Raw genomic sequence first — 16,021 nt, 5'->3', positions numbered from 1 at the left:
CCCTTCCTTCCAAGCCCCACTGCTCCTCTCTTGTTTGTTTGTTCTTCCGGTCCCCTCTGGCACAAGGTCAGCTTAAGTCATGTAAATACTTTTTGCTGGCTCTTAAATAACAGTCTGGGCTGAGAGAAGAGAAGCAATAGCTCCAGCCTGAGCCTTATTGCATTGAAGATGCAGCTTATTGTATTACTGCCCTGCTGCGTGAGGCCAGGACCCCCTACAGATCCTTTTTATCAAGTCCAATTTTTTTATGGAGTGTAACCTCTGCTTTGCTCTTGAATGAATTACACTGAATTTTAGATGGAAAATTTTTTTTTTTCTTTTTTTTTAAGAATATTTCCATCTGCTCTCCGTGGGTGTGCTTGTGTATGTGTTGGCAGGTCTGAGGGTCTTCCAGCAATGATTCAAAGACAGGCTGCTGACTAATTCCTCACACAAAGAGGTCAAAAGTACCATCCTGCTCTCTGGTGTCCATAACGACAGCCTGGGAGAGTGTTAGACGAAATGGATGCTGACAGAGGAGAGACGGAGGAGAGCTGACTGAGCTTACTGGGCCTCAGAGCCAGGATTAACCTCTTTGCCCTTGTCTGGGTAGGGCATGAGCATGCGAGAGAGGAGAGATATGTAGTAGGGCCGAAAGGGTGAGTGGACATGATGTTTAAAGCAAGAAGTAAGGAATCAAAGACGGGGGGACAGAAATGCAGTTGGGAATGAGAGAAAAGACAAGGGAGGCACATTTCAAAGAAATGAACATTGAGAACTAGCAGTCCTGCAGGCTGAGGCCGTGGCCTCCTTGTGTGTGTGTGTATGTGTGTGTGTGTGGATGAATTCATTCAGAACTCTACACTCACAAACTACTGAGAAACTTTCAACTTTTACCCTGCTTTAAAGTAAGGAGGGCCAGTGGCCATCAGGAGGGCCAGTGGCTCTTGAAGAAGAAAGATCAGAACACATCAGCTACAGGAAAGGGCTGCTCATCTCCTCACATACTGCTCAAAACAAAGTTTGTTCTCATGTCAGCATGTCTCTAATCAAAGCCGTTGTGCCTGTAGTATCACTTGCTGAATATCTAAATGACCTGACTTGTCTTTTTTGTTGTAATTTGGATTTAGCAGACACATTTCCTGTAAAAAAAAAAAAAAAAAAAAAATATATATATATATATATATATATATATATATATATAAATATCTTGGTTGGGTTTAGGATGAGTGTGAGTGAGATTCAAAAACATTTTTCTCGTACACAAAATTTATTTATTTTTGCTTCTCTCTAACAATTCCTGTTTTCTTGTGAAATACTGGAAAGTTTCAGTCTTTTAAGGTTATAAAACTTTTGAAAGAAAAAAAAAAAACACAAATACAATCCTCAAATAGGATGCAGAATTCATAAGCAGTAAAATTCCCCATTTCCCACTTCAAGAACACCCTGAGGTTTTACTGTTATGGCCTTATTTGGTGTGGTATGACCAGCAGCTTATGGTGGCTAATGCTAGCTAACTTTAGATGACTGCTTGCTGCGTAACTGACATTGCAGAGTTTCCAAGATCAGATCTATTTGTGCATTATGTGGGATGCACCTAATAGTGGCTGTCAGTCCAGGCCTTTTATATTTAGTCACTCAGGGGACACGCAGCAACGACAGAAAATTGGAAACTTACACAAGGGCTGATGTTTTTTCATGTAGTTTAAAGGTCTATTAATACTTCATAACAGTGATGGATATAATCATTTGAAGTTTTCATTACCTGATGCGCTGTTTATTGATCCTGTTAGCTCTTCAAAACAATTAGGAGCAAAATAAATTCAGTTCATTAGATTACTCGAATATTATCGCATTATCACTCTCTGCAGTCATAACACAGTCAAAAGCCTGAAGCAACATCAGTGGTGCTTTTTGTTTTTTTGTTTTTTTTTGTAGTTTTCTTTTTGTGTGTGTGTGTGTGTGCACTGACACTAAATGCTTATCAACAACAAAGTTCTGCTCAACAACAGGGGTTGAAATAGCTAATAAGACTCCTGAGACAGATTGGTTATGATTTAGATATCATATCTCGCACATTGCCAATCCTTTACCAAACCCACCACGGGTAAGGGAAGGGGTTGCTGAGATTAGGAGTGTGTGTTCGTATGATAAGAGCAGTGACCAATGCACTGACTCTAACACAAAGAGCCACATACTGTTGACAGATGTGTCTCCTCTGTTGTCTTCTGTTCATGCTTGGTTCTGCTATGCTTCATTATGCGTAGGTGTTCTTTGCTCTGCGTGTCTGTGTCTCTGCGTGGGTGTGTACATTTAGGAGGACACTGTGGAAGAAAAAGCAGGTGGGATTGGAGGAGTGTGGGGGGCTTAGACTGCAGCATGTCTCAGTTTATGTGTCTGTGTGTGTGGTTTTTTTTTTTAGCCTGTCAAGAGGGTGAAAAAAGAGAAGAGAAAAGAAAAGAAAAGAAAATAGAAAGACTATGGAGCAGTAAGAGCAGGAAAAGTAAGGAAAGAAGAGGAAGGCTTAATGTGACTGTGTCTCATTCATCCCATGTGCTTAATGGTTGACTGATCAATGAGCTGGTGTAATTAATACCAAGGAACTCGGATGAAATATTGATTCAGTCTCTCACTCCGATTCTGTCTCTTGCTGTCTTTTTCTCTTCTGCTTTTCTCTTTTAGATTGAATGCTGTCCTTGTTCCATCGATAGTCACAAATTAGGCAAAAATGATTGCCTCAGAATCTTCATAGGAATAAGAAATGCCGTCTTGTCATTTTACAATACAGTGTTGGGCGTTGGGCAACAGCGAGTGGCTTTCTATGATGAATATTGCAGCAGGGTTATCATCTAGCAGATCACTCGCTGCTTTTTCACTATATACCCTTGCTTCTCCCCTATTATCGGAAGTTGTTGAAATATTACTGATATTGCGCACATGCGCCTGCTGTACGGTGTACGAGCCACACTTGCTTCTTCATCTAGCATGAAGTTTGATGACTTTGCAGAACGCCAGTGGCCCGTAAATGCTTGGCCCTTGAAATGAAGGCAGCTCTATAATGTTGCAATGCCTCTTCCTGCACGCAAAAGGTTATTGTATTGTACAACTAGAGCGCGGGGCTCAGGCAGTGAAATGTAAGGAATGATTATTTTGATCCCCAGGCCCTCTAAACTGAAACTACCCCTGCCCTTCTTGCTTACACCCTGACTCCACTACCTATTGATTTCCTCCCTTCAGAAATGCTCAGCAAGGTCAGCGAAACCTTTGAAGTCATCGGCTGTCTCGACTCTTTCTCGGTCCCTTTCCTCTCCGGCTCGCTCTCCACTGTTTTCTTTCTTGTTAGTCTCTTCCTCCAGTCCTTCTCCTCACTCTATCAATCATGCATGCCCATCACAACCAAACCTACCTGTGCCGAACAAGTTATTGCATTCTCTGGGGAACCGAGGAGAGGGAGAAAAGGGGAGAAGTGTGGAGAAGGGCATAGAGGTGCATACTGGGGAAGAGCAACAGGAGCTCGAATACTGTCGGATACAGGCTGACATGAATGCTGAAGCCACGGGGGAGGTAAAGATAGGGAAGAACAGACAAACAGTGGTATTCTGTTTCAACTTCATGTTAGATAATCAAATGATTTACTCTGAAGCCCAAAATATGGTCTGGATTTGAAAATAATTTGAAGTATTTGAGTCTTTTCTGGGGTTTTTTTCACTATAAAATCCATGAAAAGAAAACAACCAAGAGACCATGTTGTAATTAGATCACAGCAGCTGCGACACCTGTCAACATGCTGACGCTCTGAATCATGAGTACTTAGTAGTCATCGCTACATTATTACGTGAGTACTCAGTACTCATGGGTCGGACCACACCCATTTTTGAACCCAGCATTCATTTTGATCTCAACTACACACCTGTAAAGTTTTGTCAGTGTATCTTGCACCATTGTGTCAAATCTGTCCACAGACAGACATATAAACAGTTGCCAAAGTATTCAAAACCACCTCTGTGTTAGTTCCACACTTTGCCATGATCTCTCTCACACCCACACACTCACACACACACGCATACACACACAAGGTGAAAACAATACCAGCCAAGCTGTCACAGCTGGTGATAAAATATGACTGTCTGAGGAAAGTATAGTATTCTTAATTAAAAAATGTTCTTGTGGAAGAAATTTCTGGCTCTTGTCAGAAATAGGCACCTCAGTATAGTGTATGTGCCTGTAATTATATCGGAGACAGTAATAAAAAAAAAAAAAAAAAAAAGAGCTTTGTGCTTTTTGTGCCTTTGTTTGTGTGTCCTCCAACTGTGCATTTCCGGCGTTATCCAGTCATGTTTTTCTGCTAGTGATAGTCTTACCTCAAGGAATCAGCTCGACTGCTAACCTCATTCGTTTTCATTTGTGCTGCTCGGTGAACACTGGAACTAAGTTTGGAAGCCATCCAACACTCTGCCTGCTTTACGTAAACAACTTCTACAAAGGCTTAGAGAAAAGAAAAGACAAATTTGGCAAGAAAAATAGCAGTTCAAACCGAGAAACAGAGTGATGACAGAAGGAAATTCATGGTCATGAGTTGAAGAGCACAGCAGAGGTCCTGGAATGAATCAGCATTACCTAGATCAGCAGTGGTGTTTTAATTTGAGCAGTAAAAGTCCTGGATATGGAATAATCCTTCACAGAATTATCAAAGGAAACTTAATAAGTCTGCATTTTTACCATCTCTTCCACCCTCAACTTGCTCTTTCTAATTAATTTTTTGTGTTCTAGCTCTGAAAACTGCTCGGCGCGGGCTATAAAGAGCCATGCATCCCCAAAACACAGCTAAGCACATTAGCTCTATCCTTCCAACCAGCACTGTGTCTCCCACCCACGAATTTCCCCTCATGAGCTTGCCCTTCATGTGACTTTTGAGCTAATTTGGAACACAAACACTGGGTCAGATGAATCCTGCCAGCAGTAGAAGTGGTAATAAGGACTCGAATAAAGGAGGAGGTGAATGAGGAATCTGAGAGCAATAACAGAGCTGTCGTTCTAGACAGGCCTGTCAAGCAAATAAAAAAAGGAAAAAGAAAAGTTTGGATCAGTGTCTACACAGAGGAGAAGAAAGTTGTATTTCCCCAAGAAGACACTTTATATGTCTTCAAAAGACAGGAACATGTTTCTGTTAATTCCCACAACAGGTTCAAAATGAAAAGAATCTAGAAATAGAAGGAAAATCCAATCCAATCCCTCTAAAATAAATAAAAATAGAGACTAAAGGATGATGTTGCCTTTGTTTGCGACCAGATGAATTTCAATTTACCCCCGCCACAGCAGAGTGTTTTTTGTATCTTTTCTTTAATGCGTCGCTACAGCTCAAAGCCATGTCTGTTTTTCTCCCCAGACTCTAATGATTGTGATATACCATGCAAAATGAGCTTTGGGTGGTTAGGGCCTTTGCTGTCCAGGTAAACAAAGGCTTCCCAGACTATAGACACAGAGATCGGGCACTATCCCAGCACCCTCCCGCGTTCAGCGGATTACATTTCATCCTGGAGACCGACGCTCCAAACCCTCGTGGTTGTTATGCCTAGCTCTCCCCCCTCGCTACACATAATCGCAGCAGCTTGAAAGAGCTCATAAATCAACCTACCACAATATATTGTAGAAGGAGAAATGTGCGCCCCTGGCATTTGAGACGGCACAGTGCCAACCTATGAGCAGGCCAATTCCACCGTTTATTCAGTATGGAGAAAAAAAAAAAAAGAACAGAAAGACTGTTTTGGTGCACCTCCCACCCCACCCTGCACAACCCACCCACCACCATGTTGGGGAGGTGGGTTGTGTGGGGGGGAATGTGTGGGCTGTTCCATCCTTTTGTTGTTCCGTAGTATTTGATACAACCTTTAGCATGATATTTCCTCACTGGCATTAAGTTCTAGTCTTGTTTAATGACTGTCATAACAATGTCTCAGCTGCAATTGGTAGCTTTTCCTTTCTGTCTCCACTAAGTACTGCTAGAACAGGAGTAGCTCTCACACAAAGCCAAATTTACAAGTTTAAGCTTTTGTATTATAATGCAGCTCACTGGAAGGGAATAATCCATGAGTACTTTAGCACAGGCCAGAGTAGAGAAACACACAGGTGTGAGAGATAATGCTGTATTTCACACAGATGTGACTGTAAATACAGTAGCAGTGGCTCTAGTGCCGTGTCTCTTGTATGTCTTGTCGCCGCCACCGGCTTTAAAATTTTGGCTTCACACTGACTGAGCTAAAGTAAGGTCTTTTATTTTCTAATGTCTTTGCTTGCATCTCCCTCCTATCTTGTTTTTCTCCTCCTGCCAGGGAAGAACAATGTGCTTGAGTTAAAGCAAGGGGTTAGCACTAAACGGAGGACGGCAGGCATTGATGTTCTGCAGGCTCGTCACTCAGTCTCAGGCCTGTCCTAGGAGATAAGCCCCGTGGCCTGCTTAGGCTGATCAATGGCAGAATCCATACAAACACTCTCCCACATGAGATGCTCTCTTTGTCTTTGTCATTAACTTGTTTTCTTCTCCTATCAGTACTTTGTGCTCAGGATCTTACCCTTTACTTGTCATACTTAAGAGAACTCGAAGATAAGCATTACAGAACAAAACGAGCTGAATAATTAATTCATCTCTGTTACACAGCAGCTGCTTGACTGTTTGAACTTTGGTTGAATGGTTTACTATTTTAATTTTAGAACATACAGTTGTGTCTGTTATGTTATTACCATAGAAGAAAACAAAGCCAAGCCTAATTCTGTCATAAAACATGATGTAGTGCTTCAGAAGTTGCTGCATCATCTCCCCATCACCCACGGACTAATCCATTTGTTCTACTTTTTCTCCCCACCCCACCCCACCGTCCCATCTGTCCTTAGCTAAGGTCAAGTCGAAGTGCGCTCCTACCTTCTTCGCCTGCGCCAATGGCGTCCACTGCATCATTGGACGCTTCCGCTGTAACGGCTTCAGCGACTGTCCTGACGGGAGTGACGAGGAGAACTGCAGTGAGTCTCACACGGCAACCAAATCCAATAAAAGCTGTCTCATGCCATGGTCTCCACAAGTCATGGTCTGTTCAGTGATGTATTGTCCTCCAGTCATAACAGTTATTCCTACAGCTACTCACCTAACAGCCACCGAACAGTAGACTATTGAATATGTACTTGTGTAAAAGTAAATAATTCTTGTAAAAGCTGAGCAAGATATGAATTATTATTTATACATTAAGGTCAGTCTACTCATCATGTGCTCTACAGCCTGTAAAAACAGATGTGCATTATAGTGTCTTTTGTCAAGTCGGAGAAAATACCCTGATGATGTCATAGTGATGTAATCAGGGTTATCTCAGGAATCAGGGTTATCTTAATTCATTTAATCTAGGAGCAATGGAGGTAGTCAGACAAATAAATTATAACTCTTGTCAACAAATAAATGAAAAGACCTTGCTCAAAAGACTAAACTGCAGTCAACAGCTTTGTTACTTGTGCCCTGCTTAAGCTTTCCTGGTTTCATTACAGCATTTCTCATACTGGTATGCTTTATGTCCCATGTTGCAGAGGAAAATAAAGGAGTGTGTCATTTTATAAAGGATGCAATTTCGATACTGCTGTACTGTCCCCCACACTCCTTTTCAAAAAAAGTTTGAGTCATTTACTCTTTTGCATTGTAACTCCTGACTTTGTTCCCTTAGGTCTAGTTATTTTTATTTTTACTTATTTATTTATTTTTGCTTGAAACATCTACACAACAGTAGAAAGGTTGTAGTTGTGGTTTGTATTATCAGAGTTTTACATTGTCCTCAGGTGACCCTGTCCCTGCTTTACCAGTGTGGAACATGCATCAAGCTAATCACTCACCATTGTCAGAGGCAGTGTTCCTAGCCTGCAGGGGCCCACACTCACAAATCTAATCTAGCCATTTAAATGGGGCTTTGCTCCACGCTCCCAGCACACACTGCGTCACAACTGTGTAATTGTCTGGATCTTCTCACAAGATAATGCTGCCTCATTTTACAGAAGCTAGAACAAAGTGTGCTAAAAAGAAGTGGTGGGGCTGGAGAGGATTTTGATTTCGTTTTGTTTTTTTTTTTTCTTTTCTTTCCTGATTCAGTTTGATTTTTATCAGACTCCTCAGATCAAATGGTTTACTAACTCACACTTTTTTTTAATGTTTCATTTATTTTCTGAAAAGCCCCAAGAAAATGTAACACCTGTGTTTTTCTTTTAAATTTGATCATATTAAAGTCTTGTAGATGGGATGGGATCAACAAGTAAACAAAATCAACAGCTAACAAATTGCACAAACTACCGCAACAGAATATTAATGAAGTTTGCTTTGAAATAGCTTGTTTATGCACTGTACTTACACAGGCGCTTCCTCGGTTATCTTTGAGCTGAAAACCTTTTTCTGTAACCTTATAAGAACTAACACTTGACCTCTGACCTCTGCTCTGAACCACAGCAGGGAACCCGCTGGTGTGCTCGGAGTCTCGCTTCAAGTGTCGAAACGGCCGATGTGTAGACCGCAGCTTCCTGTGTAACGGTCAGGACAACTGCCAGGACAACAGTGACGAGGAGCTCTGCCTGACTACAGCGGGTACGTCGCTAAATCAAACACGAGGCTGTCGTGTAAGCACGAAAAAGAGATTAAGGTCTTTCTGTTTTTTGAACTGGAAATGGAACATCTACCTAGGCATGGAAAATCATACTCAGGCTTAGGCTGAGGCTGGGGTAGAAGGTGATCAAATACTATAAAGCCTTATTTATTCGTGCAAGCACATTCCACTGCTGCAGCATCATGAAAGGATACAGCAAAATCACTGTAACCAGTGTTCTGCAAAGACCTATGTGGTGTCAGACATGTATGTGGCATGAACACTACACACCAATAAGGGAATATACATTCATTTTATAGAAGTAGATAATTTTCTGCACAGAATGTGCAGATTTGGGGATGTGAATTAGAGACTGTCTAGATAAAAAAAATGGGTAACAACATACTAACAATTGCTCTGTGTGGAGATAACAATTAAGCATCCTTTTCACATGTGCTGTTATTACACAGCACCCAGAATGGTCATGTAGATCATTTTTTGGAGTTTGCACAGAGTTTGGAGTTTCACGTGACACACGAGATGCCTCAGCACACTGTGATTGGGATCGTCAGAAATAGCTGCAGAGACCAATTATGCTGAATGAGTTAGATAAGTTTGCTCTCACAGTTAAAAGGGGAACGGCTTAAAATAGCCATCTCTATCTTCATTCAATTAATTCACTACATTCAGAGTTCATGCGCGCCGTAACACAAATGTGAACAATTTCTTCATACTGAGAGGTAACCACTGTCATTTTCATCTGTGGTGACAAACTGGTGTTTGTTCAGTTGATCAGACAATAACTGTCTGAAATATTCGCAGTGAACTTTGCAGCAGATTTCAGAGCAGGTGGTCGCTCGTAGATGCAATATTTTGCTTTTCTATTAAACTGGATAATATGAGGACAGGGGAGTTGGAAAATTCTGTCACTCAGTATATATCGTATCATCTGATATTTCTGGAGGCTTCCCTTAGGAAATGTATTTTACAATCTGAACGTTCAAAACACGCAGAAACACACCCTGGCATCGTTAGCATAATGTTGTGAAACACAGTGCTGTTGTTGATGAGGGTGCAGTGAGTTTGCATTGTAACAACAAGTAGCGGTAGGATCATCCCTGACAGTGAGTCTGATGTCTTCTGTTATAAAATGTCTTATTCACTGGCAGGTACACTTACATCTGGCATGCCGTTCGTATTCCACTGGCAGCTTCAGTTCTCGCAGGCAGCTGCTGCCACTATGGCACAACAGTCGGCTTCTGTCATCACTTCGGCTGTGCTTCCACTGGCAAGTCGACGTGATTTGTGCCAGCAGTCCACCCCTGATGTGCATATAACCCCAGGCAACGAAATGTGGACCACTGTCAGTGGTTTTTTTCTCGTCAAAAAATCCTGTGTTGACGTGCCGCTGTCAAGTTGATTTACTCTGTAGGGAAAAAAAAAAGAAATTGTCAGAAATTACAAAATTGAAAAAAAAAAACAGGATAAAGGTGTTCAAAAAAAAAAAAAATTGGACAATAACCCATGAGCATCTATAGCCAACGAGGCGGTAATGTTATTACCAGTACAGAGAGAAGCAAAGTCAGCAGAAACTTGATCAAAACTCAAAAACATGTCTGATAAACAGGGGAGGAGCTCTGCAGAAGTCACACGGTAGACTTCAAAATACGAGCACAAAAATCCTGTTGAAACATTTCAGCACCATTTATTTATTCATTTTTCCTCGGCTGCAAAAAATCACTCTGATCTATCACTCCTGACAATCTGCAGATCAGATGATGATTGCAGAAGATAATTATTCTGTTTATTTTAATTTAGCCCACTGATGTATTTCCTCACAAATCCTAATGTAATATGCTATAATTTCGTCAACTTTTTCTTTTTTTTTTAAAGATATTTGCCTTATTAGTGAAAACAGTCTTGAGAAATTCTCATTATTTTTACCTGCATGTGTTTGCGTGAGAGAGACACAGAAACAAATAGGGACCATCCATCATCACGAGCCCCTTCTTCTCAGACTCTACAACTCAATGCAGAGCTACAGAATGCTGAATAGAACTGTATAGTGATGCAGATATATTGATTGATATCTGTGTCCACTGCACTCCATTTCCTTGTTGACAAGTAAACAATGCCAACTCCAGTGCCGGCTGGCAGAATGTAACTGGGTGTCATTATGCCGTCTGAGGCATTAGATCTCAGAAAGCAGCCTTTGAAACAAAAACTGACAATTGTACGTAACTAAAAGGATCAAACAGCAAAAATGTTTGCTTCTGTTAAATACGATTAACAATCAAGGTGGAATTCATTAATAATTACCTGGTAGTTCTTTTCCTCGCGTTAGAAAATATTCACATCTGTTACAACTCAGGTACCTTATATCACAAAATGTTTACTCACCTTAATATGGGCTCAGTAAAGATCTAAGGATCGCTTTATGATACATCATACTGCCAGCCCTGCGTACAATTATTTTACTCCATTTCCTTTCGAAGCGAAAGTGTTCTGCCTTGCAGAGATTTTATTAAAAGGGCCTGCTATGGTTGACTAAGAGGCTTCTCAGGCTGCCTTCATCTCTAAAATGTTTTCAGGTGTCTAGCGATAGAGGGCCAAGTTTTATCTTTTCAACTATCCAGCAGAGTAGACTGCATGTTTTCAATTCACAGCAATGTGCCAGTTCACCTACTTGTAACCTGAGTCTGTTTGGATGTGTTGTTGTATTTTCAAAGACTCCCTGTCAGCACTGATTTTGTAGTAGTATTTGTATGTATGGAGCGCAAATGCCCTAAATGTTCTCCTGCTTATTTTGCTGCAGAAAACTTGTGTAGAGTTGTGTAAAGTACAAGAGTTAAAAAGTTGTGAGCTCCGTGTTGCTGTGGCCTTCAGAACAGAACAAGGAAGAGAAGCTGTTTTTTTTTTCTTTTTTCTCCTTTATTTATTTATTTTTTACTATCACCCTCTGTGCTTTGGAAGGAGTGAAGGCATCGCTGTAGTTTGACTCTTTGCATTTCTTTCCTGTTTGCTCACATACAGACACTCGCACACACACACACACACACACACACACACACACACACACACACACACACACACACACACACACACACACACACACACACACACACACACACACACACACACTCACACACACTCACACACACTCACCTTACATTCTGCTCTGACTTTCCCTCTCTCTATAATAACCACAGACCTGCAGGTGACAGATAAGGCATACAATATGGCTCTAAGCCACCTGAGCACAGCCACCTGAGCACAGCATCTCCTTCCTCACTTTCTCTCCTGTACCTCTCCTGCTCTTCCTCTCTTCAGCTCCTCTTCCTCCTTACCCATAATTACTTGCTTCAGCGTCTCCACATTTGCTTCATCTATTTGAACGGTCCTGGTGAGAGAGATCAGCGTGCCTCGCGTCACTGGACAGATCATTATGGTATTTATGGACAAGCAGTTGGTTATCCTGCCCAAGGCATCAGACACTTAGATCTATAGAAATCATCCTCCTGGATTTTTTTTTTTTTATGCCTCCAGTGTTTTTATTTCCCATCATAGTGATTTTAAACAATTTGGTACCGTTGGACACGAACAGAGCTGCACAGAGCTGCTTTTACTGTTTATCTTTTTATTTGATGGGTAATTGATTTTTGAAATAGCAAAGAGGTGGCAAAGTGGCAAACAGTGTAATGTAACAATACACAATCTTCTATAAATGCAGTGGTGCAATCATCGCACTGTGAGATAGAAGGAGCGGGATGGGGAGTTTGTAACGGATAACAGAGATAAAGAAATGGAAAGCGCACCACATAAACATAATATAGTGAACCAGAAAGGGAGTCGCGAGGAGCAATGAATAGCAATGGGCAGGAAGATGGAGGTAAGCAAAGAGAGTTAGGTGATTTAGAAGAGAAAGGCAGGGATTTGGATAGAAGTGAGTGAGGGGTAGCGATAAGCCGGAAAGGATGAGAGCAGCATCCATCTCAAGTCGAGCCCCGAGGCCGAGCAGTGTAACTCTGGAAACAGAAATAACATGAAAGGTGGTTTTGCAAAGCGGAGCTTCTCTTTGCTCTCCCCCGGTCTTCCAGTCTGCTTATAGCAGGAAATAGAGAGTGCAGTGACAGAGCGCGCGTTTGCCCCTGCAAGGAATTGCTGCTGAAACACCGCCGCAGGGCAAGCAGGAATTGGCCAGATTTTGGTGGGGCCTTCGCTGAGAACAAAAGAGCCACCTTACATATCCAAGGAAGCATGATGTGCATGAGTACATGAGCACAGCGACACATGATCACACACTCACTCACAGAGTCACAGTGCATCTCACAGTGATTGTTCTGCATATATAATTGCATAAAAACAAAAAAACTCTGATCTCCTGAAGAAACTTTCTGAAGGTCGTGGCACAGACAACTTTAAGAACTCACTAGTAAAAGTGATGAGCACAGTATCTGGCGCCTTTTAAAAAGCGTTCGAGAATCCCCTTAGAGTCGTTTAACAAAAGTAATTGATTTAAAATGCACACATCAGCGTCTCTCATTACGCATTAATTAGCACAAGTAGACAAAAGAGTATCAGATGGTGTGGTGACTGTGGGAGAGTGATAGTGATTCATTCTCACATCGCTTCCATCTGAAAGAAGCTTCATCTTGGCCTCCGTCTTCCTAAGTGAAGTTGTTCTGAGAGAGGAAAGCTAGCAGAGGGGAAGTGTAAATGGTGTGAAGGTAGGAACAGAGGGACAGAGGATGGTTTGAGGGCCTCGGGAGCTCTCAACTGGCTTTGTGCGCTTTTGAAGATAAGGTTTGCTTTGCATGGACACAAGCATCAAAGGCATTTGTTTTGGTTGTGTGCATGTGTGTGCATACGCCTCAGTGTGCATTTGTTCTTTCAGGTGACGACACACAATTCAAAACTGCCTTGTGGTCTTGGACATAAAAATTAAGTGAAATTGTGAAAGTGACGCTAAACCGAAGATTTATGCTCTCGCTGCCACGTCTCCTCCGGAATCCATTTATTTAAACATCAGTGCAATAATTGGACAAATAAAAGGCAAATAAATCCTTAAACCAGCAAAGACTTCACAGCCTTTGGTTCACAAACACTTTGAAAGTCTCACAACATGAATTAGGCTTCTTTGAACAAAAGGGCCGACACGATTCTGCGGACCAGAATGGTTCAGAAATGTTGACATTCACGACACATCTTGGAATACATTTTACATTGTTTGCTGGATAAACCCATTTACATGTGATTTAAATTGCAATTCACTGTAAACAAAAATTATTTATAGTCTTTCTGCTCAAGGGTATCTTGTATCACTCTTACAATGAAGAAATCACACCCAAGGGTAGACCTTTGTTTACACAGTGCCTGAACGTTTGTTGCATTAGTATACATATTTTTGTAATGTCCAGGCTCCTGTAGAGACAGGCGGACAGCCCCATAGCAAACCGGAGATGGCTCATCATTCTTGGTCCAGGAAACAGAACTGTCACAGTCTTTTTTGTTTCATTATGGTTTTTACTAGTGATCCCATCAGATTAATCATTGGCCTACAGGTCCTCAGAGAGCTGTCAGTCACAGCGAGATGCTGGGCGGCAGTCTGACAATTAACATTAGTCTGCTACATGAGCATACTGTCAAAACATTGGCAGCTGACATCACCCCTGACCCTGATTGGTTTGATGAAAATTAGCCCACCCACTAAACACGGCCCAAATTCTGCAAAATGAAGTGGCACCAAGACTTGGTGGAGAACATGACCGTGTGCAATTAAACCTGCCACTTTCGTTTGTACATTTTGATAAACCTCTCAGTGAGAATCATTCGTTCTCACGGTGCGTGTTAGGGGAATTTGACTTATTGTAACAACGTCTGCTCAGCTAAAACACTAAAATGCTCATAAGCCTTATTTTGGCCATCTCCCCCACTTATTTACCAGTGCTCTCATTTCCCACACACTGTACAATGTGCAGTTTTAACCTTCGGGTTTGTGTATGGAGCTTCCTCTCTAAGAAGTCAAATCCCTCATTTTAAACTCCAGGGATGCTCCCCTCCTACAGAGAGTAATCTGCAGCTTTCTATTTGTTATATCCTCCTAAGGCTGTGTAAGAATTACTCGATAGATCCACTAGCACTACATCTGCTGCTTTGCATAAGCGCTATGTATTCAACAACCTGTCTTCACAGCCCTGCCATTTACAGGGCCAATAAACACTAGTAATTCAGATGTGGCTGTACAGTGACTGTCTGCTGACATCTAGCAGTAAGTCTTCCCTCTCCATTAGCCATCGCCAGTAAACTAGACATTAATTTATAGCGTCAGTCTGATATATAAAGAACAAAGAATGTCAGCGTGATTAAAAGTCCGTCAGACTGTATTCACTATTGGTATCCTTTTAGCTTTCTAATAGCTTCCCACATAGCCACGTCCTCCCCCATTGATTGCTGCCAGACTGTGGGCCCGAATAATGTAGGTGCTATAGATTAAAATGACAAGTTAATCCATGTGCAATTTTTGTGGTAGAGACGTGTGCAACGCTGAGATGTTGGTCTGTTCATGCCCTTCGTCAGTAGCACTCAGAGAGCTGGCAGAGAGAGAAAGGTGTGGGAGGGAGCGTGAAATGGCGTAGGGGAATATAATGGCAGTAGACTGAGGTGTGGGAGAGGAATGTAATAGTGCCAGTTTATCAGAGCCAACGCACACTTGACAGGCACAAATGGGGGAGGTTGCACATGTCACCGCCCATGGATTTGAACTCTGGAAAAGTTTCAGCTTTTCGCTTTTGATTGGCTAAAGCACGTTCACAAAGCAGTGCTGAGGGCCTCTCGGCTGCTGGTCTGCAGGAGAACAAGGCCAAGCAGTTGGCAAGATGCCGCTGTCTGCTGCTGGTGTCGTGGGGACTAAGGGGATGCAGCTTCCTAGTTTCTCAATTTAAATTGTTTTCTTGTATTTATGAGTGCCTTGTAAAGTGGGAGGTCTGGCTGTAGCCTTCAAGATCTATACTGTTCTTATCCATGTGTATCCATGTGGAAATTAATGCCGTAGATCCTGTGCATCCTCCCATCCCACTGTGTGTGTTTTCTCTTCTTTATCTGAGAATATATATCCACACTTGTCTCATCTTTCATTCTTTTTCATTCCTTCTCTCCCACTCACCAAGTGTCATTCCTTTCAGAGCTTGTGTTGTTTAAGGGCCTCGTTGCCGTTGGCTATGGCCGCACAGGGGGGTCACTTGTGGGACCAGAGTCTGCATGAATCATCCCCGTCCTTGAATCAGGACCAGTCAGCCGTCGCTGCTCAGGCTCCTGTAAATTAACAACCTTTCTCTCCTAAACCTCTCCTCATTCAGTCACCATGGTGACGGTGGTCAAGTGACGACCTGCACCCACAGACTAGTGGAGGAATTTCACTCAGAACAATAGCTCTACTGTTG

General features: G+C 42.0%; 1 protein-coding gene across 2 annotated transcripts in view; it reads left to right on the top strand.

Annotated features, from left to right (window-relative positions):
• ldlrad3 (low density lipoprotein receptor class A domain containing 3) overlaps positions 1–16,021 on the top strand; it is a 76,271-nt gene that overhangs the window by 32,087 nt on the left and 28,163 nt on the right. For both annotated transcript variants that reach the window (XM_041039370.1, XM_041039369.1), the window contains exons 3-4: positions 6,868–6,993; positions 8,450–8,584. In XM_041039370.1, coding sequence (XP_040895304.1) covers positions 6,868–6,993; positions 8,450–8,584 — 261 coding nt within the window. The remainder of the gene's footprint in view (positions 1–6,867; positions 6,994–8,449; positions 8,585–16,021) is intronic.

This window comes from Toxotes jaculatrix, chromosome 5 (assembly GCF_017976425.1).
Source record: "Toxotes jaculatrix isolate fToxJac2 chromosome 5, fToxJac2.pri, whole genome shotgun sequence".
NCBI classification, from domain to species: Eukaryota; Metazoa; Chordata; class Actinopteri; family Toxotidae; genus Toxotes; species Toxotes jaculatrix.
This window is presented reverse-complemented; position numbering and strand designations above follow the sequence as displayed.